The 27,120-nt window shown below is 42.3% G+C and overlaps 1 protein-coding gene across 1 annotated transcript; it reads right to left on the bottom strand.

Annotated features, from left to right (window-relative positions):
- Nucleotides 1-1,658: 1,658 nt before the first annotated feature.
- LOC116886674 (liver carboxylesterase 4) lies at nt 1,659-26,866 on the bottom strand. Its single transcript, XM_032888166.1, has 14 exons — nt 26,723-26,866; nt 22,222-22,426; nt 21,399-21,543; nt 19,264-19,397; nt 17,350-17,503; nt 15,258-15,362; nt 14,104-14,208; nt 13,140-13,178; nt 11,602-11,742; nt 9,165-9,245; nt 8,830-8,977; nt 3,629-3,760; nt 2,230-2,302; nt 1,659-2,020 (listed from the first exon to the last, which is right to left on the bottom strand). The coding sequence occupies exons 1-14, from the start codon at nt 26,772-26,774 to the stop codon at nt 1,849-1,851; spliced, it is 1,686 nt and encodes a 561-aa protein (XP_032744057.1). The 5' UTR covers nt 26,775-26,866; the 3' UTR covers nt 1,659-1,848.
- Between the last annotated feature and the right edge of the window lie 254 nt (nt 26,867-27,120).

The raw sequence follows: 27,120 nt of genomic DNA, 5'->3' as shown, positions 1-27,120 counted from the left end.
GCGTTTGGTGTTTTGACTATTATGTGATGGGAGGAATTTCTTTTCTGGTCCAATCTATTTGGAGTTCTGTAGGATTCTTGTATATTTATGGGCATCTCTTTTTTTAGGTTAGGGAAATTTTCTTCTATAACTTTGTTGATGATATTTACTGGCCCTCTAAGTTGGGAGTCTTCACTCTTTTCTATACTTATTATCCTTAGGTTTGATCATTGTGTCCTGGATTTCCTGTATGTTTTGGGCTAGGAGCTTTTTGCATTTTACATTATCTTTGACAGTTGTGTTGATGTTTTCTATGGTATCTTCTGCCCCTGAGATTCTCTCTTCTATCTCTTGTATTCTCTTGGTGATGCTTGCATCTATGACTCCTGGTCTCTTCCTTAGGTTTTCTATCTCCAGGGTTGTTTCCCTTTGTGCTTTCTTTTTTGTTTCTATTTCCACTTTTACGTCCTGGATGGTTTTGTTCAATTCCTTCACCTGTTTGGTTGTGTTTTCCTGTAATTCTTTAAGGGATTCTTTAAGGGATTTTTGTGTTTCCTCTTTAAGGGCTTCTACTTGTTTACTTGTGTTGTCCTGTATTTCTTTAAGGGAGCTATTTATGCCATTCTTAAAGTCCTCCATTATCATCATAAAATGTGATTTTTAAATCTAAATCTTGCTTTTCTGGTGTGTTTGGATATCCAGTATTTGCTTTGGTGGGAGAACTAGGCTCTGGTGATGCCAAGTAGTCTTGGTTTCTGTTGCTTAGGTTCCTACCCTTGCCTCTTACCATCAGGTTGTCTCTGGTGTTAGCTTGTCTTGCTGTTTCTGACAGTGGTTTGACTCTCCTGTAGGCCTGTGTATCAGCACTCCTATGGACCTGCTTTCCTCTTTTCTTTCAACCAGTTCTGGGAACAGAGTGCTCTGCTCTCAGTTGTGTAGTCACTCCTGGTGGCTGACTGTCAGCTCTAGGCGCAGGTATGAACCGGAAAGGTCCTGCCTCTGACTGCTCCAAGGCTCTGTGCCTAGAGAGCATAGATGGCACTAGGTGATTTCCTCTTGGGTCAGGAATGTGGGCAGAGAATAGTCTCCTTTGATTTCTCAAGCACTTCTGAGTATCCAGCCCTCTCTCCCATGGGATTTGGGTACAAGGAGCTGTTTGACTGGTTGAGTTCAGTCCCAGGCACAGACCTGGACTGCAGGTTCCTGCTTTGACAGTTCCTATATTCCTGTGCCCAGAGGCACTATGCAGTTTCCTCTTGGGCCAGGGATGTGGGCAAATGTAGGTAGAAGTGGCAGTCTGTCCTGCCGTCTCAGGATTGTCTACACTTCTGGGTATTCAGCTCTCAATTCCACCAGACTTGTGAGTAGGGCTCCTTTGACTTTCAAACACTCATACTAGCCCCTACTTCATCTCTAGAACTTTAGCAAATATTAGTATTGTTTTTCTCCATGTTGGATGATGGCTCCCATCTGAGGTGTAAGGCATGACTAAATTCAAATCCCATTTTTTTCTGCAACATGTTTCTTTTCTCTTTGATTTCAAAGTAACTATTTGCTATGGTATGATCTTTTTATACATTCTCTCTCCCTCTTTTTCTTTTTTCTTTTCTCTCTTCCTCTTACTCCCATCTCTTTCTAGGGTACATGCATTTATAGTCAATTCAAAATACAGACATTTATTTGACTGTAAAAATGTCATTTATTCTCTAAACTGATGCCATAAGTACAAATATTTCTCTTTCCTGGGTTCTCCCTGTCTCTATGACAAAATTCTTCAGGATTCTCCAGATCCATCTTTCATTTACAAACATCTTTAGTCGAAGAACTATATCTTGGCTTGCTTGTTCTGAAGCTGACAGAGACTTGCATTCACAGCTCATTGTGGTGTGGCTGAGGTTGTCTCTTAGCCTGGAACTGTGTCCAAAAAGCCACTTCCTCTGCTTTCAGTCCCTGCGATTGCTGGGTGGTGGCACCAATCTGCAGATATTCTTCTTTCTGGTCATACTGTGGCCAATGAGGTAGCCCTCTGCCATTAGGGTTCCTGGGAACAGAATAAAATAAAATTCCTCAAAGCTACTCTGTGATTTCTGCATTTTTACTGAAATGTATAGTGATTCCTGGATTATCCATGCCAAACCATCTCACTATCATAAGAGATAGAATTTTAGGAACTACTCTTCATCCCAGTGAGGACCTTGGAAGTCTGGTCTTGTCTAATGTCCCCAGTTCCACCTTTTTCCCCATCCTTACCCATTCCGAGCAAAGTTGGCCCAAAATTTCATCACCATCTTGCTGAGCTTGATCTCCTCTTCAGAGGCACCATCTGTGAGGAAGAGACGGGGAGGAGGGGTTAAAACCCATCAGTGCTAAAAGCATAGCTCTTGGGCCCACTGCCAGCAGAACTGGGTGCTATTTAGAAAGATAGAATTCTGAACCTTACTCCATAACAGCTTAGTCAAAAGTTTACAGAGTCCTGGTTAACTGGTGCACACTTTCAGACTGAGGAGAACTGATCTAGGAGTTATCAGCAGAATGCAGCCTACCTAATTCTGCCTTCACTTTCTATGCCCATTCATTTGTTCTTTCACACTCAGGGTTGAAATGTTACATCATGGGGTTTCTTCCATCCCATAATATTGTTGGTTCTTAGGTCTTTTCTTATCCTTGTAAATTTGTGAGTGTTGGGAAATATAATAATGTAGATGTGGTAAATCTTTACTTTACTTAACTCGGAGTTTGTCACTACATCTGATGTTCCCTGAACAGCTCGAGAGTGTGTTGTAGTGACACAGAGTTTCTGAAATTCAAAGGTTTAGAAGGGTTTTCTCCAAATATTAACTGTGTTAGAGCTTCTAAATGAATTACTAAATATAATATAGATAAAACTTCACATACACATATATTAAATATCTACATAGATATTAGACATACTTTGATAGTTTGAATATGCTTGGCCCAGAGAGTGGCACTATTAGGAGGTATTGCCTTGTTGGAGTCATTGTGGTCTTGTTGGAGGAAGTGTGTCACTGTTGGGGTGGGAAATGAGACCCTATTTCTAACCATGTGAAAGCCAGTCTCCTCCTGTTTGCCTTTGGAACAATATGTTGAACTCTCAGCTCCTCCTGTGCCATGCCTGCCTGGGTACTGCCATGTTCCTGCCTTGATGATAAAGAACTGACCTCTGAACCTGTAAGCCAGCCCTAATTAATTGTTGTCCTTCTAAGAGTTGCCTTGGTCATAGTGTCTGTTCACAGCAGTAAAACCCTAACTAACACAAATACCAATATATGTGATCTGATTCAAAGCACCAATTGTGACCTTACCCTCAATCATGCTCTGGTATGTTATTTTGAGTAAAGATTCAAGAATGAGATTCTTGTTGTTAAGTGGCCTATGTATTATATACGTCTCAATCTCTTGTCAATGGTCAGGGTTGTGAGAGAAGTTATGCTCTCTATATAGTAACATATATTCTCCTTCATGTATGTTAGACCAGTAGAAAAGGTGACCATATCCATGTGTACCTTACTCCCAATATACTGAATTAGGGAATCAAGATCAAGACTAGAAAAACTTGTTCAAGAATACCAATCCAAGATCGGAGGTCAGACTTATCAATTCTATACACATATCAGCAAAGAGATATTACCTCTTAACATTGGGGCACCAAAGACAGAGTAGAGATCATCTGCATGGTCTCCTAATACATCCTTGGGTCTTTGGGGTGATGAGAAGCTCGGGTAGTATTCATACTCATACATGTAGGTGGGAGCTCCAGCATCTGTAAAGAAATGAATTCATAACAGTTCCTGTTATTTGACACACACCTAGACGAAATCAAGGCTCCTATCTTCAAAGGAAACTCCTGTTCATAAGCACATCAGAAAAACATCTTCAAGAAAACCCATTGGTTTGCTAATATTTGAATAGTTAACAAAAATAAAAGTGATGTTTGAGTCTTTCCTTAATGCAATTAAAATGAATATATAAAATGAGCCTGGCAAATATGCTCTATAGGTGTCAGTGAGAAGACACTACTGTTTGTTCATTTCAAGAAGATCTTTGACACACTAAGTGTCTCCATTCAACCACTCTGGAAATCAGTCTAGAGGTTCCTCAAAAAATTGGACATAGTACTACCTGAGGACTGCTGGGCATATACCCAAAAGATGCTCCAACACATAACAAGAACACATGCTCCACTATGTTCATAGCAGCCTTATTTATAATAGCCAGAAGCTGGAAAGAACCCAGATGTCCTTCAAGAGAGGAATGGATACAGAAAATGTGGTACATCTACACAATGGAATACTACTCAGCTATCAAAAACAATGACTTCATGAAATTCATAGGCAAATGGATGGAACTGGAAAATATCATCCTGAGTGAGGTAACTCAATCACATAAAAACACACATGATATACACTCACTTATAAGTGGATATTAGCCCAAAAGCTAGGATTACCCATGATACAATCCACAAACCACATGAAGCTCAAGAAGAAGGACAACCAAAGTGGAGATGCTTCAGTCTTTCTTAGAAAGGGAAACAAAAATATTCATAGAAGAAAATACAAAGACAAAGTTTGGAGCAGGGACTGAAGGAATGGCTATTCAGAGACTATTCCATGATCCAGGTCATATACATACAGCCACCAAACATAGACAATATTGCTGATGCCAAGATGTGTATGCTGACAGAAGCATGATATAGCTGTCTCCTGAGAGGCTCTGCCAGAGCATGAAAAATACAGAGGCAGATGCTCACAGCCAACCATTGAACTGAGAACATGGTCCCCAATGGAGGAGTTAGAGAAAGGATTGAAGGAACTGAAGGGGTTGCAACCCCATAAGAACAACAATACCAATCAATGAACCAGAGCTCCCAGGGACTAAACCACCATCCAAAGAGTACACATGAACAGACCCATGGCCCCATCTGCATATGTAGCAGAGGATGGCCTTGTTGGGTATCAATGGGAGGAGAAGCCCTTGGTCCTGCCAAGGCTCCATGCCCCAGTGTAGGGGAGTCTCAGGTTGGAGAGGTTGGAAGGGGTGGGTGGGGGAACACCCTCATAGAAGCAGGGGGAGGGGGTTTATGGACATGAAGCAGGGAAAGGGGATAACATTTGAAATGTAAATTTAAAAATGTCCAATAAAAAACCCAGAAAATTCCTAGAGACTGAACCAAATCTAAGTGCACCTCTCCTAATAACGTCATTTGTTTCTCGTTAAAGTGCTGTTTAAGTTATTGGGTGTGTGTGTGGGGGGGTTCTGGCATGGAACTCTCCAGCACTTTGCTTTGCTCACCCCCTTTCTCATTTTACCTCCCTCTTGCTGGAAACTCCTTCTCCAATGAGCCAGTTTGCACTTATGTCACATGTGTTTCATTACATTCTTACCCCTCCCCTTCCTTCAGGTCTCTTCTTCCTACCTCATGCTCCCCATTCTAGTTACACATACAGAGATGCTGACACACAGACACAAAGACACACACACACACACACACACACACACACACACACATGCACACACATAGCCACAAACAGAGACACACACAGACATACACACACACACACATATTCACGTATACAGACACAAACATACACAGACACAGGCACACACACAGTAATCTAGGTTCCACGTGTGACAGGAATGTGTTGTTTTTCTGAGTCTGAATGTTTCCTTATGAGGGAAATCATAAAGATTTCTATCCATTTTCCTGCAAGTGCTGTCAGTTTTTTTTTTATGGCTGAGGAAAATCCCATTGTGTATTTATACTATATTTTCTTTAGCCATGCATCTGTTGATGAACAGAGAGGACAACTCCATGCCTTAACTGTCACAATAATAAACATGGGTGAGTCAGCATCTCTATGATAGAAATCATCTCAGTAGAACTTGTTCAGAGATGTATCTTTTGTGAATTAGTAAACCTGTCATAAAGAAATGGGGCATTCAGAAATGAAGAGCAATATAGAAACAAAAGCTTATGGCATAAATTACCTCTAGACAGGCCTTGTCAAAATTATTGAATTCTCTGAAGTGAAGCAGAAAGATACTGGCGGTTAATAGGAAGAAAGACAGCACAGATATCAAAGACGCAAGTTGACATAACAATGCTCAGACACAGGAGGACTGTAGTGAAGCATAAGACTCTATCCTCAGGCCACTCAAGTCTGTAATAATGATGATGTGAGAGACTCTATGTCCTCAGTTCAAAGGGTGACAATGCAAATGGCACCAACAAATGAGCCATAGCTCAAAGAAAGTGTTCATTCACAAAAAAATGTAAATTCAGATGTCAACCTTGTACAGTGCATATAGGATGGAGAAAGTGGGGGGCTCCTATATGCAAACAAGGACAAACTGTTACCAGGTATACACGGGCTGTATGTGTGAGAGATGATTGTAAGCACAAGGCAGTTACATGTAAAAATGAGTAAGAGGCGCCAAGTCAAACCAGATATGACTGTAAGCACCCACTGTGCAGAGCCATCAAGCCACAGGGAGGGCAGGCACATAGGTAGAGACAAAGTGATATTTTCAAAACAACAGCAAAACATCCCAGGAAAATAACACTCTTAAGTCTTTGTCTATCAATAACTCTCTCCAAGATACTCTCAAAACAAAACAAAGAGTCTTGCCTCACTGTAAGAGGGGCTCATGAGATAGGAACAAGAGATCTGAAGGAAGGGGGAGGGGTAAAGTAAACATATTGCATTGAACTCAGGGGCTGATCTTAGGGAAGATAAAGTTTACACAGTGAAAGGATGGAACTGGAGATCCTTCCCATGGGGGAAAAATCAGGAAACACCAGGCTCAAGTGGCTTTGGGATTATTATACAATTATACAAACATTCCAGCAAAAATGTACAGATTATGCCAACCGATTTCAACAGAAGACTGATGGTTTTCTAAAAGTCCTACACAACATTCTTCAGAAATATATTCTGTGTGCAGAAACAAGGAAATTTTCATTAAAGTTAACAGTAATAAAGTTGTAGCAAATACCTTTTCTGAAAGGAATAGATAAAACCAAAACCAAAAGGTAGATAATTAATTTTTTTTAATTATAAAAGTTAAAACACTCATGCTGAAGTCAGAGAAGTCGATTCAGCAAGTAAAGAGCAGATGAGAAGCAACTTATGAAGATTTGGAAAATATTTAAGTGATAGAGTGCTGGCCTAGCATACTAGAGGGTCAAGGTTCAACCCCCCAGCACCACACACACAGACATAGAAACTCCTCTCTCTCTCTCTGTCTCTGTCTCTGTCTCTCTTTCACACACACACACACACACACACACACACACACACACACACAGAGAGAGAGAGAGAGAGAGAGAGAGAGAGAGAGAGAGAGAGAGAGAGAGAGAGAGAGACAAAGAGGCAGAAACAAAGGCAGGCAAATACACAGGCAGAAAGGAGAGAAATTTATGAAGCTATAAGAATGTACAAAAGGTTCCCTGCCCCTTTGGACCTTTGCCTGCCTGCTTGACTAGAGGAGGTCAGGGTAGAGTACAGGGATCTGAGAGAAGTTCCAGAAATGATCCACAACCTCCCCCCTCTCCCCCACTGTATGCCAGAATCCCAAGGACACTAGTTATAGAGGCAATGGCTCCCTACTGACCCTTCCTGTACACAGCACTGCCGGGAGTCTGCTAGAGCAGTCCCGTTTATAATCTAAATGACATTATTCAGCAAAACAGACAGAGCAATCTATACATTCACATTGGAGCACAAGAAAGCCCGGATGCCAAAGCAACATCGAGTAGTAGGAATACAGCTCCTGCAGATATCACAATATGTGATTTCAAGTTATCCTCAGAACCATAGCATTGAACATAGAAAGGTAAAGGAAGAGATACATGGATTAATGAGATAGAGCAAAGAACCCAGATACAATATCACATGACTACAAACACCTGGCTTTACAAAAGTCCCCCAAAACATACATGCTAGGGAAACTGGATATCTCTATATTGAAAAATGGAAGTCAATCCTTATTTCTCAACTTGCACAAAAACAACTCCCAATGGGTGAAGGGCTTCAACATAAGATTTGAAACAGTGAAACAGGAAAAAGTAGAGTATATGTGTCAAGGAGTATGTATAGGACTTTCTGAATAGGATTGTAATTGTTGAAAAAAAAATAAACGTAGTCATCAACAAATGAGATTTAACAAAATTAAAAAATATATTTTGTACCGCAAAGGAAACTCAGTCAACTGAAGAAACAGCCTACACAATGGGGGAAACTCTGCCATTTATATCTGGCAGAGAATAAATAACTAGAATATACCAAAAAAATCCAAGAAACTAAATATCAAGAAAACAAACAATAAAAAATAGGCCATGGAACCGAAATATTGTTGCAGGAAATGATTTTGAACTTCTGACCCTCCTACCTTTTATCTGTATTGATACCTGCATCTTTATTGATGGTCTAAAAGCAGTCACCAATAAAGAAAGCACTCAAGCTCAACATTGAAAAGAATTCTAATACTATAATTCAAGTGGCAAGATGACAGGTATGTGGCCTAGCCCAGTGTGTAGGGTGCTCTGGATTGAGCCCCATGGCTTTGGGCATGCTGAGTAAGCACGCTAGTAACCAATAGGAACGTCCAACCCATCCCCGGTGTTGTTTACAGTTATCAATAACCAAGTTAACTTCTCGCATTTGCACCTCATCCTCACAGTCTATTGATTGGGAAAAGAAAAAAAAAACTAACAGGATCTCTGCTGAGTCAGACTGCACACTGACTATAAGAATACATCTGTCTTTCCTAGAGAGTACGCAGGTTAGGGGCCAAAGCAGGTGACTCTCCGCCACTCTCCAATGGACTCACCTCTGTGGTCACGGGACACCATCACTGATGGGATACACAATAGCGCATCCCCAAGAAAGGCAAGGATTCCATCTCTGATCTTGATGGAGTCATCACTACCTTTTCTGTACTTCTCAATGGCAACTGGAATAATATCCTCTGGTATGTCCTGAAATAGATAGCAAAATTGATCACCAGTCTCTCTTGGAGGTTGAGGCTTCATTGAGGCTGACGGTCCTGTGACCTGTGTAAATCCTTCCCGGGGTGATGCAGTGGGAGACATTAAATCGATCTGTAATTTGGCCCAGTCCCTCCAAATACCTGCATTTTTCAGCCACAGTTCCCTAGATGCTTACATATATGGAAGCAAATTTCTCCAGGAGCGTAATGGCCATCTTCTTGTCCAATTCTACATCAGCTGGTACAAATCCCATCATCTGTTGAAAAATGATTGAGCATTGGCGAGTGCTTAGGAATGGACAGAAGAGGACAATCAGGAGCACCGTGCTCTAACAGTGAGATGAAGGCCATAGCTGTTCATCCAGTGGGTTCAGGTCTCTCATGAGTTTGACAAAAAGAAATCAATGAAGCAAATGTTTTATATAGAGAAATTCAAGGAGAAACTGAGGGCACCCTAAATACTTACTTATATCTGGGAACAAGTCCCCTAGAAAAATTATTCAAAGTTAGAGCAGAAGCCAAAAGCTCAGAGACAGAAGCACAGGTCATACCCTTCTCCTGAGACTCACTTTCTGATATTTGGGTCCAGTAATCGCCTCACAAGCCACAAGAACACTCAGTCAGATAGGGATGGTTTCTTGAACATGTTCCCCAGGACTGACTGATTAGGGCCACAGTTCAAATTTGGGAACTGAACAATGACCCAAAGTTAAGGTCCTATAGTGCTTTTTAAGCTTGAGATCTACAAACATCTGTGCCAAATTATTCCACCAATCAGGATTTAGGGATAGGGAGATTTCTTTAGGGACATGCCTTTGCTGTACACTTATCCTGCTCCCATTGTTTGGGGTATTCAACTGTGGCATTGGACTTGCCTTGTCCAATATCCATGTGTTAACTTGTCTATGAGAATGGGACTTGGAACCAGGATGTTAGTAACCCACGTACATGTGCCTTTCTGCCAAGTAGGATGTCAGCTCAAGAGGTCTTGGGGACTTAAATTTACTTAATTAAGTGCTACTCAAAGTGCACATCTCATCTTAAATAGATTCATACATCTCTTATGCTGGGGTCCTCCCAGGGGGAAGCTTATACCATAACAGTTTATACACAGGTTCAGGAAATGCTGCTGCTGGTTAGTTTGGCTCCAAGCTTATTGTGGGCAACTATACAAAGTGATTTTACTGACTTCTACTGTGATTGATTTCCAAAGCCTCAGAACATAACAGAATTTGTAATCAATTTGATATTAGAAAGTTTCCTGTTAACAGTAGAAACATGAGAAAGTTTTCTTATAATGGCATGCTAGCCAAGTAACAGTTAACTAGGCCTTAACAGTCTACCTAGACCTTACCATTCTATCTAGGCCTTAATATTTTACCTAAGTTTTAACATCTGAGGCAACAGCTATGCCTGTGCTCTTTGATCTCTGAAATCCTTCTGTAGAGGGAGAGAGCAGTAGAACTCCCCTGCTGGGACTGATCCCCTTCAAATTTCTGCACTTGACTCCAGAGACAGAACAAGGGACTTCCTAAGATTCATGCAACTCTAGAAAATACCTATTTGAGAAAGTTCAGTGGTTTTGGGTGAAATTCCTCTTTCACCAAGCAAAACAACAGCATCAAAACACTGTTGACAAGTCTGCCCATGAACTGTACTCTCTCTTAGAGCAATGGCTATAAAAATCCTCAGCCAGCATCCAATCATTTCTTTTACTTTTGAAATGTAAAACATCAAAACAAAACTTTCAGCTCAAGAGTTTAAAGGTAAATTTTAAAGTATTGTCCACAATTTGGGATAAAGGTTTGGGAGGCTAACTTGTTCCTTCTTTCGGTCCCTGGGAAGACAGATACCTCGCTCCTTTCAGGTTCTTACTCCACTTAGAACCTCTGCCTGTTGCCATGAAGATGAGACGTCCTCTTCTTCCTACATCTTGGAGATGTAGGTGTGTGGACTCATTACCATCACACCACAGTGTCTTGCAGAGTTCTCAACAGTCTGGAGACACCTCCAGCTTTGGGGTCAAGGAGTTAGTTCAGATAATGCTTTATCATTATATCCCTGCTGCCCTGTTACTGATTAAAATATGCCCCACCCTATTCTTTGTACTATTAGCAGTGAGTGTTTTAATCTTTAAAAATAATCTATTTCTACTCCATTCAAAATCAATGATAACCCAGAAATCCCTTTCTTTGACAAGCGGTCAAAGGCCACTGAGCATCCCTGTGGAGAGGTACAGGATCTGAGAGTCCAAGCACAGGGAGGAGATTTACCTCAGCCCAGCTCTCCTGAACTCCCAGCTCCTCCATCACTTTCACCTTGACCTTAATTATTCAGGCTACATAATGGTTATACCAACAGACCTTACCTAGCCCAAGAATTTCAAAATCCATAAAGAAAAGGTAAGCAATTAGTATAGAGTCCCCAACCTGTGGGTCTCAGTTGGGCTACACCAGAGAATGTTTCCTTGGAGGAATACTCCACAGCAGTGGGAACAGCTGTCCCAGACACAAGGCATGGCTTTAAGTCAGAGTTCATGAGAGCACAGAGTAGAGGTGTGATAGCTGTGCGTCAGTGGATGAGCATCTGTCAAAGGGATTTGTTCATGCTCACCGTTGGCAGAAGCCAGCCACATTCTTGCTTGTTGATTCCCACAATGTAGGGCACGGTGTTGAAGTTCTTCTCAGCCAGGATCTCTTTTGGGTCCTTCGGCAGCACCACATCGTCAACCACAGTTGACAAAAAGTGGTAGCTCTGGAGAAGAGAGCAGTGCAGTGTCAGAAATCCCCCACATCTTTTGCTATGCTTGTCTAAGGGAGCAGTTGGAACACAGACCCCATGACTGAGCAGTGTGCAGAAATCTGTATCTTTTAGAAGGCCTATGAGCCACAAAGACCAAACTTTTGACATTTGTGAATGATAAGACTAAAAATAAATAGTTAATTGAAGGGAGGGGCATTTTCATTAAATATATAGCATGTATAAATACCTCATATGTTCATATATTATATATATATATATATGATGTGCTTCAATCATAAATTTCTCTAGAATTGATTTTTCACTATTCCTAATGGTTAAGTCTATAAAGCTTCCATGAATATTAAATTTGTGAATCCTGGGCCTTTTTTGCATTGGAATTTTAGATCTAGGTTCTTGGAAACCATTGGTCACAATAATGTCATCATCCTTATATATGGAACCCTATTTAAATGTACCTTAGATGACATATATTTCTCACCAAGAACTAGCATATGTAAGATTTATTCACAATAGAGTAAAATGCCATTTGACCAGGGATTACTACTTCTTTAGCCCTAGGTAACAAAACACCTTTTTTACCTTTAGCTGCAATTCAGCACTGGCATGTGGATGCTACCAGAAGTTTAGATCTTTTACTAACTTTTCCATAGTTTTATCATGCACTGTAGTATCACATAACCATTCCCCTCAAACTACAAAACTGGAAAACATGCAGATTTCCTTGTGATCGTTTAAGTGTGCTGTATTGGATGTTGGCACAGACATCGCAGTCAAGGGCATGATGTCTAAATGGAAAAGTGTCTTCTTTAAAAATGCTAAACATCTGAAAGAATTAAGATTCTTTAAATTTCCTAGACATTTGAGGGATACTCTGGGATCCTGTGGAGTGGTCAAGAGGACAGGGATATAAAATTTAGCATGACTAATGTCACAAGACCTTGACTACAGATGGGAAGTGAGAAGAGGGGAGACTATGGAGGTCACTACTGGAGTTTTTCTGGTTCAAGAGAGGGAGTGCTACATCTCTCTGTGTAGCTTATGACTTATGTTCCTCAACAGTGGTTTTCACCAACCTTGGTTAAGCACCTCAGCCATCTGAGAGTGCAGCCTCTTTTCATTGGTCCTTTTAGTACAATAGTCATAACTGAAAAGGTACAAGGTTGCGCATTCAGAGCACTAAACCAGAAGTGCGAACACTGCCTCTGGTCTTCTTGGCCCTCCTAAACTGTTGCTCTGGACCTCAATAGTACACACACACACACACAACACACACACACACACACACACACACACACACACACACACACTAGAATGGACTGTGATTTCACAAACAGATATTCTTTCAATCATAGTTTAAGACTATTACAGGTAGCTTAAAAGGTCCTTACCTCTTTGATATCCCTTTGTGAACTGAGTTTAATCAGATTCTGTGGAGACAAGAAAGCCATTATGGTTAGAATCTTCCTGGTATGGATCACATCTTCAGACCTAGGCTTCCAGTCTCTTCTCAAGCAGGATAAGAGAAACCTACATGGCATCTTCTCAGAACATGCACATGGTAGAGCAGGATGAGGCCCATGGAGGGGCAGCAGGAGGAACTCACTAGTGCTAAGTCCCAGCATCAGAGTCACTGAAGCTCAGAGAGATATCTGTGCCGGCATCCTCCTTTAGCCCTAGCCCTACCTCTTCTTGTAACAACACCCCAAATTCTTCTGTTGAGAAAATGGTGACTGAAGTACCAGAATGTTTTAACTTTGATGGGAGACTAAGCTAGACACACAACGGCAGAATGGGATGAATTCCCTGCTCCTCCTCTTCGCTAATTTGTCTTCAGGCATTCAGGATGCGAGCTGGGTCACTATGTCTCAGAACACAGTGATAGATTCAAGACAGTGCTAGTCAAACAGACTGAGACTACAGGCATGGTAGGAGGGCTAGACAGTTCCTAAGCACATAGGGTATGAGTGTAGATTGCTGTTCTATGTAAGCTTTACAGGAGGCAAACATACTCCAGAATGAGGCCAGCAAAACAATGGGGAGCTAGGGTGTAAATTCTTATCTTTAGAGCATCTGGAATAAGCTACACTCAAATCTAGTTATTCGGTGTTTTTTACAATCCATTCCTTTTCCTGTTGAAGGCTTCTAACTTGGGTGTTACAATAGAAAACCCCAACTCCTACAAGCTCACGGATGCTCATTCCAGCCCATCATGATGGAGATTTCAATGCTACTCCATCTAATGGGCCTGATATAAGTGTGTGCTATGGTTAGAATACCTCATGTTCCCAGTTGGCTGAAGAAAAGCTGAATAAATGAAGCCTGTGGTAGAAGTACCACAGACTATACACCCACCATTTTCTGCATGATCTGTAAGAGCTCCTCTTCTGTCTTTTGACGCAGGCAGTGAACAATGATGGCAGATGTGGTGCTTTTACATCCAGCCATATCAGCAATTTTCTATAAGAGATAACAGGCAATCGCAGATGTCAAGAGCAACATCAGTATCTTCTACTAACGTAGACAGATGCTCTACCCTAAGTGCTATTTCTGAAGACAAAATATTTCCTGAAAGTACTCCAGATCAGTAAATTTCCCAAACAGGCCCAACAAAATGTTGCCTCTGTTATTGTTTTTGATGTGTCATGAACACATCTGAGCCTGTTAACTTTTAAAATACAATGTTGCATCCGCATTTTGGTCATCCTTCTTCTTGAGCTTCCTGTGGTCTGTAGATTACATCTTGGGTAATTCAAGATTTTGGGGGGAATTAGAGGAAGGATTGAAATAGTTGAAGGAGCTTCCAGGGACTAAACCACTAACGAAAGACTATACATGGACTGACCCAGGGCTCCAACTGCATATGGAGCAGAGAATAGCCTTGTTGGGACACCAGTGGAAGGGGAAGCCCTTGGTCCTGCCATGGTTGGACCCCCAGTGCAGGGGAATATGGGGGGACAGTAAGGGGGATGTATGGGGGAATACCCGTGTGGGGGAGGGGGGAGTAGGGGAGAGGGTTTATGGACAGGAAACCAGGAAGGGGAATAACATTTGAAATGTAAGTAAAGAAATATATCTAATAAAAAATTTAAAAAAAAACAATGTTACAAAAATGTATTATCTTAAGGGGAAACCCTGCGCAGTGGATAAAAGGCAAGGAATTCATGATTCCACTGTCCACTTCACATCCACTGTCTCCATTTACAGACCTTTCAACCTCTAGTTTCCAGCATCTGTTATATAAGGAGAGATAATACATGTGCCATGATTCAGAGGGCATCCCGCCTTCCCATATAACCCACGCAGAATTGTAGAGCATCTGAATAACATAACTCATAGGAAGAAACTTCAGAACCTGCATAATGTAGTTTAGATGAAGCCCTAGAAGTAATTTCTGTTCAGTCATTCTCGCTTTGCAAATCCCTGGAGCACATAGCTGAATCCTATGACCAGAAGGACTTTTCAGGACTTCAGGAAAGCGTATGGTGATTTTCCAGGGTAAGACCTACCTTAGCGGCTCGCCTAACATCCTTGGTTAACACTCCAGGAATGAGGACCATTCCACTCTCAGAAATGGCCCTGTGGTAGAGGTTCTTGGACAGTGGGGACAACACCTGTCATGAAAAGAAAGAGGGGAGTTTAAGCTTCCAGGCAGGCCAATGTCACCCACCTACCCTCTGAAGGCTCCTCTCCCCTGGTTCTTCTTGGATTCTCTGGCCATAAGACTCCACAAAAGAAACTCAGTGGAGGGGATCTTGGGCACAGAGTAAGAAACAGCAGAGAAGGTGTGTAGCAAGTGCATATGGTGACAAGAAACCAAAGCTAACTGAAAGACATGTCGAAAATTTCTAGCCACAAATTCTGCTTAAGAATTTTTGTTATTTTGAATTTATCCCCTCAAATAATGATTATGGGGAAAAATGAGGAGTCAGCTTCAGGGTAGAACAATGAATGTTTCAAGTTAACCTGAAATATGGAATGAAGAGAGGGAAGAAAGAAAGAAGGAAGGAAGGAAATGGCGGTATCATCATGGAAGTATACAAAGATAGCTACTTCATATCTTGCTGTGTATAATGGAAACAATGGGAGATATACCAAGATCCTGACATTTGGGATATTCAATAAATAATCGGCTCATAGTTTACCATGTAACTCAGTAATTATAAGTAACAACACTGCATGAATGTTTAATGCTTGGGGAGATATTTATGTCATACTGTATTTTTTTTAAGTCTTTTCTTTTCTTTTTTTAAGTCTTTTCTTTTTTTTTTTTTTTTTTTTTTTTTTTGGATGGGGACCAACCCAGGGCCTTTGCTTCCTAGGCAAGCGCTCTTGAGCTAAATCCCCAACCCACATACTGTATTTTAAAGATGAGTTTCATTGTTAAAACAGCACGATTAGATTATAAGATTCAGAATATAAATAAATAATATATAGACAGGCAAATAAGTAAATATAGATATGAAGATAGCCACAATGACCCATATAAGAGCCACAAGGATATGAATTATATTTTTCTCTTTAACATTCATCTGTAGTTTTTCTTTCTTTCAATTTAAATATGTATGTATAAAATGCAGTCACTGAGTTTATATTCTGTTTAACTCTGTAGTTTCATATGGCTAACGGAACTTTCTATAACATCTCCTTAACTCCCATTTTCCGTATAAGCATTTTTCACAGCTCAGTTTGCATGTTTCCCACACCTACTACCCACTCATCTATGTCTCAGCTTCATAGAGCCTTCCTCTCTGCCACTTCCCACAAAAGAGCTTGCACTTCTCCTCCAAACTCTGATGCCCACCCTGGTAGTTATGGACAAGTCATAAGGACACCTCACAGAAGATCTTTTCTTCTCTCCACACTTGAGTCCCCTACCATGTAGATCTACCTTGGATCCAAACAATTACTTCTTCCAATCTGTGGTTTGTCATCAACCTTATTCCCCCACAGAAGCGAGGTAAGCCCCAGCCCTAGCTAAGAAGGTGCTGGCGCTCCATAGTACTTGGAGAGGGAGCGTCCTCTGCACTAAGAGTTTGGCCCTGTTGGGTGGACCACATCCCAGTGAAGGCCACGCCTCCAAGAAGATATGGACAACATGAAGTAGATATGACGAGTTTAAAGTAATATTTAGAAAACTGGACACAAAGTTAAGTGGGGAATGGAGGGCAGGTGGATATGCAGGAGATGAGGAATGGGGAACAATGGATACCTTCAAAATTCACTGCATGAAATTCTCAAAAACTAATCACAGTACAAAAATGTACAAAATGAGATTCATTTTTTTTATGGAAGAAACATTCTTAAATACTTGGAAAATATGGTAGGTAAAGGGGAAAAAACCTCAATTAAGTGAAGAGGCCAGGGCTATCATTGATCCAAGATGCCTACAGCTCTGCAGACACCAAGTAAAATTCCCACCATCCTAGACAACAAATATCATTAGTTTGGTTGTAGGCAACCGACCATCTAATGTAGTGCAGGAAGAAAAATCAACTCCAAATCCAGGTTTGGGACCAGCAGTTGGATGGTCTCTGAGTGGTCCCATCAACAGCCACATTAGCAAGACTGGACACGAGGCGTGGTACCCAAGATACTTACAAGAACAGAGACACTGAAACCTCCTGCTGACTCTCCAAAGATGGTCACAGAGCCCGGGTCACCCCCAAAGTTGGCAATGTTGTCCTGGACCCAGCGCAGCGCAGCCACTTGGTCCAAATGACCCCAGTTTCCCCTGCTGTGTTCATCCCCTGTGCTGCAAGAGACATAGAAGGGACATGTTGCACGGCAGGGATCTTAGGGCCATATATGTCCTGGGGGTGCATCCTCACAGCTTTCTGGAATCCAGGTGAGATCAGCATCCCTGACACAGGACTCTTCCTCTGCATTAGGCTGTCACTCATTATTCTGACCACTATGTACATGAGTCCAACATACAGCCAACTCTGGTGTGCAGGCTGCAGCGTCTCTTGAAACAAAGTAAAAACAGGGCAATGTTCAGCTCCCAGAACAGAGCACAAACTGCCAGATAAAATGAGAATATGGTGTCAGCGACTGGGGAAAGAAAATCAGGTAAAGAATAAAGCAACGGTGGGTCTGGGGTGAGTTTTAGGCTCATAACCAGAGAAACCCTCTTGAGTTGGTTACAGGTGCTAGAATTCTAAGTAAAATGAGCACTCAGGGAGTTGAAAATATTCGAAGAAGAGAATTTCAATGAAGATGAGCAGCAGGACAAAGGCTCTGGGCCTGGGGGAACAAAAGTGTGTGTGACTTCTGTGTGATGCAGGTAGCGTAGTGCTGGGAGCCTTGGCATGGTTTCTGTGTCATTGCAAATCGTGTGAGTGTTATGCAAAGGCAAGGCACGGATCAGACAGTCATTGTTTCACTAAGTATTCTGGCCATAGTATGCAGCACTGTCACATAAAAGTTGTAAGTTTGATTAAAATGATCCTAATAACATTAACCCATCCCACAGAAGCAAGGCTTTCTTAGGTGGAGAAGTGGATCCAAAGCAAGTGCATGGAGTATATTTTAAAGATAGACTTGCAAGGATCTGTTGTCTGACTGGGGACAAAATGGCATAAGCTGAGAGTCCAGGATGAATGCAAACCCCTTTGAGCCAATGGGTGTTTGTAACAGCAACAGCTAAATAGGTGCCTTGTGGGGGACAGATGAAGACCTTGGTTGGTGTCAGGGGTTCAGCTTCTCCTTGTGAAGTGGGGAAATTCTGTACATGTCTAGAGAAGATGGGGAGGTAGGTGAAAGGACGATGTGGGATTTAAAGGAGACTTGGAGGTCACAAATAGAGTGGAGGTGTGGCTGGAATCACCCAGAATATTTATACAGAGGGAGAAGGAAACACACAGTCCCTGAGGTCAAAGAGAGTGGAACAGAGCAAAAGTAGACATGGTGGCCAGGAGGAAAACAGCAAGGTCAGGGCAAAGAACCTTCTCATCGTAGCTAGTGTTATATGCTGTCTGAGGTTGGATGAACACTGGTAAGGTTGTAGTAGCTTCTAGGATGATAACTTGGCTGCATGAGGACTCAATGGTTTGGATATGCTCTCTGTCACAAGAGCTCATGTATAGGGGCTTCAGTTCCTAATGCGCCAGATTCATTCAGTGTTTGAATTTGTAGAAGGTGAGGTCCTTCATTGGGTACACTGTATTTTGAAGCAGTCTGTATGCTCAGGGGAATCATGCTGTATTCCAACAAAGTGAGTTGATACCAAAGGGACGAGATTGATTTTTCATTTTCTTGAACTTCCTGCTTTACTATGTGGTTGTTTCTTTATCCCATAGAATCAGTTTCCCTTCTTCCATCGTGATGCATTATAGCTTAGGACATCACTCTATGTTCAAGTCCGAATAGTTATGCTGTCCTTGGTTTCCAGCCACCCCAAACACTGGCCTAAAGAGATCTGGTTTCCTTATCACTGACACATTTCAAACACATTACTATAGAGCTACTCAATGTAGTAGCCAATATGCAGAGAGGAGTGCCCACAAACCCTACCTGAAGAATCCCCAGATGCCCAGGCGATACTGAATGGCCACTACCACCACGTTTTCATAGGCAGAGAGGACCCGGCCATCATAGGTTGATGCCCCGCCCAGTGTCATTCCACCTCCATGGATCCACACCATCACCTAGTTAGCAAGAAAAGACTCATACTTGTTCTAGGAAATAGAATTGGGAAGGGGCTCAGAAGATGTCTAGCATAATTTTCCTGGCGTGGTCCTGATTCAGGGCATCACACTCAAAGTTCACCAGGGCCTAGTTGGGTTGCAAAAGTCTTTCATCCTCAACTTCCCTGGCTGGAAGCCAGGATGTCACCTAATTCAATGTCCCCATCCTTTTTCTTAGACCTATGTGCCACGTCTTTCCAAGGTTCTTCTCACTGAAAGCATCATCAAGTGAACAATGATGGGTGAAGGTTTTCCCAGCACTCTGACATCCTGACACGTGGATCATTCTTATAGCTGAATCTTTTAGCTTCTCCCTCTATTACCTGCGATGTGTCTCCATGCTAATTTCTGGACCCTGATTGATACCCTGCCCCTGTGCTTCACTGTTCCACCTCTCCACCACAATTCTCCCCATTTTGATAATCCCAGTTTATATCCACCTTCTCTGTCAAGCCTTCAGATATCTGGCTATTAAGAGTGTCTATAGCAGGTTCTTTTAGAGGCCTTGAGGCTGATCAGAGATATAGTAGCATTTAATTTATGGCTTCAGAATTTAAAGAGGACACATTTCATAGAACTGAAAGAAGATAAAGTTGAAGTCTTATAGGACATTGTCCAGCACTGTTCATAAGGAAAGAGAAAGCAAGGATAATCTGAGCATAGTGAAATGACAGAAACAAAGATCACCCCATTTGATAGATAGAAAAACTGAGGCACATGTGCTGGGGATCCCACAGCTAATGAAAGGTACAAATAGGGCTTAAGCAGACATCTGTTATCAGCACCACAGCTGAGCTCCTAACCAATGAAGCTCATGGCCATAGTTCAATGATCTGTGCCAGGAGCAGGACCTCCCAGAGCTCTGACTGGAGTGTCAGTGCTTCTGTGGTCTCTGTCAGGACTCAGATGCAGCTCATTTGTTCACCCAGACCATGTCTCTAGACCCTGGGAACATAGATGGACAGTTCCTTGCTTTCCAAACTCCATGAGCTTCTATTTCTCCTCCCCTTAGGCTCTCTGCAACCTACATGGAGGGTCTGAGTCAAGCTCATCTTAGAGTAAAGATGAGCCAGTAGGTTGGCCAAGGAAATGTTGAAGCTGTTATCCTATGTGTCTGTAAGGATCGGCTGACATGGTCCATGAAGTTAAGGCTATGAAAAACTGTCCATGTTCTTGCTTCTCCTCCTGGCTCTAAGTCTGCCTATAAGGATGCAGAGTCCAAAACAGAAGGGGAGCAAATCAGTGAGGCTGAGATTTGTTATCACCTCCTTATATGATGCAAACATGTTTAGGATGAAATATAACTCTGGTGACTTCTGCTTCCTCCTATACTTCTGTTCTGTTACAGACAGGACAATGGGCAGATGCTCACACCCTCTCTTATTTCACTTCAAAGATATCTCTTTTATAATAGCTTCTCCCCAGAACTCTGCCCTGTAACTGGCAGCCTGCCCTTCCCTGGCCTCCTCATTCTATGGGAAATGCTGACTCATTCAGCCATCAGCATGTGCCAAAGGCATCTAGGGAGGGGAACGAGATACAGTACAATCACAGGCGGTGACAAAGGACATGAAAAGTGCTTATGAGATTACCCCAGACTCCTCCCTCCACACTGCCATCATGGACCAGGAGAGTTTCCCCCTGGCAGTGAAAGTTGTCTTAAGTAATGTGAGGAGAAAGGTAGCACACATCTCCCTCACCAGCCCCCACCTAAGGGTGCAGGTGTGGAGATAAAAGACCCAAGCTCTTGTCCTGCCACTCCTTCTGCGTTCTCTTTCCTACCTGAGTTTTCCTCTTTTATTATTTATTGGTTCATTTCTGTCTGGTGGAAGGAAGTTCTTGGTCCCTGACTCAGTCCTGAAATGTGTACCCTTGTGTCTGAATGCCTTCATCTCCTTCCAGTCACCCCAAAGACCTGGATGCTGTAGCACTTAGGACTAGACCAGTGGTTTCCACACTTACTGGCAGCCTGCTATTCTTTGTAAAGTCTGCAGGAGTGTAAACATTCAGGTAGAGACAATCTTCAGAAAACTCGAGATGGATTTTCTCCTTTCTATTGGTTAGGAGATCATTCAGCCTCTGCCCTTTTGTTGCATCTTGGGAGCACCTGGAGGGGAGAGTGAACACCTGAGATTCCAATGTGTAGAAATGGGTGACGTCACCTGAATCCCACCCTTGCACCGGAATGTTGGTGCTTGTAAATGGAGAATGAGAATCCAGTGTAATTAGTAAGAGGGACTTTATGCATAAGTGGTAGGAACCCCGAGATCCCTGATCCAGTAGGGAAACACTTAGCATCCCTCCCTTTCCTAGAGCCTTTGAGACACTCTGGGTAATGGAGAGATGCTCAGAGTCTGACCTACATGGGATATGACAATCTCATCACTGTTTAGGTAGTGCTTTGTTCTTGATTAGCTCTAGTGCAGTGGGTTGAGGGTGTCCCTGATCATTCATCAAGTGGCCTTCTTCTAGTCCTTATGAGATTTCTGTGAATCCAGGAGTTATACCAATAACTGTTTATCATGTGGCAAGTCATGGCTGACATCTTTATGGGATGACCCCAAAGACTGCATTCTCGTAGTTAGTCACTGATAAGCTAGACAATACTGGCTCAGTATTTTTCCCTGCTCTGTGTCCAAATCTTCAGGTTCAAGTAAAGCCAGTGCTATCTCTAATGACCTCTGTTAGCCTCTTATGCTATCTGGCCAGAAAATGACTCCCTCCTGCACCATATAAAGACAGATGTTCTCACAGAATGAGTCCCGAACCCATGTCAGCAGCTCACATAGGTGGATAGGTGGTGGTGTTCTTCACGAAGCTCCAGGGCTCTGCAGGCTGTGGTGGAGCAAACCTCAGAGATCCCAGAGGGGGCTTGGCAAAAGGGACTCCCAGGAAGACGGCTACAGACTGTGTGACTCCTTCTAAGCTGACGTACTTCCCCAGGACTTTGCCTTTCGTGGTGTCCACCACGGGTGGTGAAGAGGGGTTTCCTAGTGGACATAGAGGAATGATAAGATCAGACCTGTATTCCAATGTCATGAAGGAAAAAGAATTGCCAGGAGGAACAGAACTTTTGGTTCCTCTCTTAGAAACCTCTAGAAACTCTTACATTTTTTTGGTTGTGAGCCTACTCTTCAATGGCCGAGTCATCTCTTACTAAAACAGACGCAGAGGTCCATAACCAAACACTGGACAGCTCTTGGGGACTCTTATGGAAGGGTTGGGGGAAGGATTGAATGCCATGGAAGGTATAGAAAACCCTACAGGGAGATCAACAGAGTCAACTAACCCGGACCCTTGGGGCTCTCAGAGATTGAACCACCAACCAAAGAGCCTACACCGGCTGCCCCTGTCCGTCCCCTGAATATATGAGGCAGATGTGCAGCTTAGCCTTCATCTGGTTCCTCCAACAACTGGAGCAGGCTGTTCTTAAACTTGTTGCCTGTCTGGGGACCTAGTTCCCCTAACTTGGCTCCCTCATCTGGCCTCAGTAAGAAAGGATGCACCTAGCCTGCAGAGATTTGATGTGATGGGCTAGGGGGCTATACAAGGGGGCCTCCACACTCACAGGGAGAGAGAGAGAGAGAGAGAGAGAGAGAGAGAGTAGAGATAGAGAGAGGGGAGTGAGTGCAACAGTATGATGGGGTGGGTGACAAAGAGGGGCCAGCAATCAGGATATAAAATGAATAAATAAAAAAATTAGAAACAGTTATCCATCAGGACTCTGGTGTTGAGCAACTTGATGTACTGTAGAATGAACAAGAAGTGGTCAATTATCTCAGGAAGGTGAGCCTTACAGGAAAACAGACATGATAGGTTGGAAAGAATGAAGTCTTCTGATTGGTGACATTGTGGAGGAACTGAGACGTTGAGCAGGAGGAGGGATGACTATGAACAATGAAGATAATAGAGTGATTAAATAGGAAGCAAAAGCAAGAGGTCCAGATAGAATAAGTGCTTGGCTAGGAAGGATGAACAGCCTATGGGTGGAGTTCACGGAGAGAAGAAAATACTTAGGATTCAATGTATGTCAGGAAGGTCACTGCATGCCTGGTTAAAGGATTAGATTTAACATGGTGGGTAAATATGTAACAGAAGTGTTTCTGTATTGAGAACACAGTGACCTAAAATACTCTGCTCTGCCTGTGTAGGATCCTCCAGGAGAAAGAGGGACTGGAGTGATATCCATCTGATGGTTGGCTCCATTCTTGAACAGCAGACAATCATCCCTAATTCCCCAAGAGCTTCCTTAACTGTTTCTCCACTTTCTGTGGGACCAGAAAGAAGCACTCTAAGCGTCAGGAGGATAACCACCCATTTCATCACAACCGATGCTGGTGTCCCTTTATTTGAATAATAGCCTTCTTGTCAGAGTAGCCTTTTAAACATGCGGTTTCTGATCTTCCTGACCTAACTGTTCCCCTTTAGCTGAAGAAAGTAAGGCCAATTCCTTTCCTCAATAAGGAGAGGGAGAGAGAGAGAGAGAGAGAGAGAGAGAGAGAGAGAGAGAGAGAGAGAGAACATGACATGATGTGGGGTGGGTAGGAAGGTGGGGAAGAGCTGAGAGGAGCTTGGGAGGGTAAAGAATATGATCAGTATTATATAAATTTTTCTATAAAAACAATAATGTTTAGTCAGAAAAAGAAAATTTCAGATTTTCTTTCAGAAATATCCTTGTCACCAGAAAGTCTTTATGGGAACCAAGATAGTTACCCATGAGCAGTGAGCTCAGTGACCAGTTCCATAAAATGGACATTTGATTGTTTTGTTTTCTAATTCTAGTTATTACAAATAAAAGCAAGTGAACTTACGGGGAATCACAGGTACATTTGCTCCCCAATTTATGATGTTTTGACATCATGGCATTTGATTAATGATACATTTTACTTTAAGATCATTAAATTATCAGATTGAGATCTTGTCCTAAGTCTGGGAGCTTTATAGAGAAGGGCCATTAATACTGGGAACTTTTTTGTGAAGTCCAGATTACAAACTTGGGGTCATGCCTTATGTCAACAGAAATCAATGCCCAGCTTGTCTCCTTGTGTCGTGGCTGTTAATTATTATTATTTTGTTTAACTTTTTATTTTTAAACACACCACTGGGAAACCCGGATATGAGGCAATCTATAGATTGAAACATGGGAGTTTTTTTTCCCTTTATGAATTTCAAGAGTTGTTTCCTATGCTTGAACACTGTTTATAATCAGAAAGAAACTGTTTTATTAATATGGAGTTCTGTATTCTCATATACAATGGAGGCTTGCTCCCTGCCCTGATATGGGGCTAAGGAAGGGAAGAAGGCTACAGCAACAGCAGCTCCATGTGGGATGGGTGTGATGGGAAGGAGGTGAGATAGCCTGGTAAATGGACCAGGGCTGTTAGGGTGCACTTATGACTGCTTTGCTTGAGAGAATGAGACAGGGGGAATAGCTTAATTTCTAGGCAAGTTTAGGCTATACAGCAAGTGAAAGTATAATCTGAACTGCATAGTAAGAGAAACACAAACAAAAACAGCATTGCGTGTGACCATCTCCAAACTGAAAGGTCAGAAAGGGGCAGATGGCTCTGTCCACTTGAGCTGAGGGTATTTAGTGTGTGTGTGTGTGTGTGTGTGTGTGTGTGTGTGTGTGTGTGTCCACTCCTAGGAGTGTAACATAAGAGAAAGAGCCAAGATTACAGAGAGACACAGCTATAGCTGAGTGAGAACACACACGAAGAGTTCTGTCAGGAGAAGGCATAAACCAGGGAAGCCTAAAGAAGAGGACGAGGAGGAAGTGGAGGAGGAGGAGGAGGAGGAGGAGGAGGAGGAGGAGGAGGAGGAGGAGGATGCTTCCAGAGATGGAAGAGGGCAAAGTCTGATTACAAATGGTAAAGCATGGCTGAAGTGATTGTGAACTTTCAACCTAGAACAACATGTGCTTGCATGCAAGAGGTGGGTGTGGGGGAAGAATACTGCTAACAGAAGTTATGACTTACATCATTGCAAACATATATGATGCCTACTTTATACCAGAGGTACATTCCAGTTTCTTGTGTTCATAGCAATAGTCTTTCTAGGTAATTATGGATATGTCCGTTTAACTTGGAAGCATCCTGTGTGGAGTTCCTAAAGATGCAAAGACAGTGGTGTTGCCATGGTAACTAGCAGCAAAGGCATGTTCTGCCTCAAATCTGGGTCCTCTTTCCAGGCCTTTCTCAATGTCGCCTGTCCACATAAGGTGAGGCATTGGAGGAATTGATTACAGGCTCTGGATTCAGGAACTAGAGCTATCCCAGGACATGATTTTCCAGACAAACTTGGAAGAACATATCAGTCTCTTCAGGTCACTAACATGGCTCCGATATAAACAGGAATCAATGCTATAGCCACATATTTACTATAAATTTAGTCTGTGTGTCTGATGTTTAGGAGACCATCATGACTGGTGGGGACTGTCCCTCTCAGAGTCTATCTATTTCAGACTCATGATCCTAAACATTTCCTTTATGATAGCATGGACTACTGCCTACCTGTTCACCTACTCTCATCACCCTGAACCTGATACCAGACACCTAAGATGTGCACTGCTCCCTAGAGTCCTTTGAAATGCTAATGAAAGGTATTTTTGCTACAGGCGCCCCAGCCTGAGTCTCCTCACTGATCTGGCACTTCCTGTACCCCCTACCTCAGTACTATGTCACTCTTCTTGGGAACAATGAATAACAAAGTGTTTTTTCAATGACTATTAGGTCCTGATGTGCTAGCTTTATTATACTGCATATTTTCCAATAATACACCTTATATTTATGTATTAATAGAAATAATACATAATAATTAATAATACATAGTAACAATACATCTTATATTATGTATTAATAGAAATAATACATAATTAATAATACAAAATAATACATCTTATATTTATGTAGTAATAAAAATATGCATGGAAGGCCCACTACATGTAGAGTCACGAAGGGGCTCCCTCTCAAGTGTACCTCTCCTCCAAAAAGTGTTAGAAATGAAACCAACTAATCCTCTACATTTAGTGAATTAAGGAAACTGAATTGTCTTGATTCCCTTGGGCCAGAGCTGACTCCTTGTGCTCTGCATCTATAGTGCAGGGCCTCACGGATTGTCTTGTCCTCTGATCTCAGTATGTACTGTACCAAGGTGTGGACCGCTTGGATGCAAATTCACATCAGGAGAATGACTTCTCCTGCAGAACTTAATCTGTCTTGTCTGTGCTCCAGGCACACCCTGTAACTCATTGTGTCCCCATAAATTTGCATTTCCAAAGTACTCACCATAAACCACACAGGTTGCTAGGGACACCAGGAACAGGAAGCTGAGGCACATCTTGCATGGGCAGGCGCTCCAGTCAATAGAGTTTCTGACTCTGATCCACAAGGAAGGGGAGTGTAAGGTCCTGCCCACATTCTGGGAACCGGTCCAGGAGTCCTGCCCATAGAAGCCAATTACACAATGCAGAACTACATAAAAAACTCTTCCTTTCCCTAAGCCACAGCTCTTTCAAGTTTACCGGGCTTTATCCAAACACCCATCTACCTGTCATTTGCTGTCTTATATCTAAACAATTAATATGGAAATCTCAGATTACAGATGGCCATAAATACAGTCATCAGCTTCTAACATAAACATTTTCCCCTGTATCACTCTCTCTTCAGAATGCCAGGAGTTCTCA

This window comes from Rattus rattus, chromosome 17, assembly GCF_011064425.1.
Source record: "Rattus rattus isolate New Zealand chromosome 17, Rrattus_CSIRO_v1, whole genome shotgun sequence".
Lineage (NCBI taxonomy): Eukaryota > Metazoa > Chordata > Mammalia > Rodentia > Muridae > Rattus > Rattus rattus.
Note: the sequence above shows the minus strand (reverse complement) of the source record. Positions and strands in the feature narration are given on the sequence as shown.

Bases quoted from the DNA above. Each gene is read 5' to 3' on its own strand.
- LOC116886674 (XM_032888166.1), bottom strand. From the start codon at position 26,774: ATGTGCCTCAGCTTCCTGTTCCTGGTGTCCCTAGCAACCTGTGTGGTT. The intron at 15,363-17,349 runs GTAAGTATCTTG...TTTTCATGACAG, and splicing joins GTTTCAGTGTCTCTGTTCTT to GTGTTGTCCCCACTGTCCAA. The intron at 13,179-14,103 runs GTGGGTGTATAG...TTGTCTCCACAG, and splicing joins TACAGATCATGCAGAAAATG to AATCTGATTAAACTCAGTTC.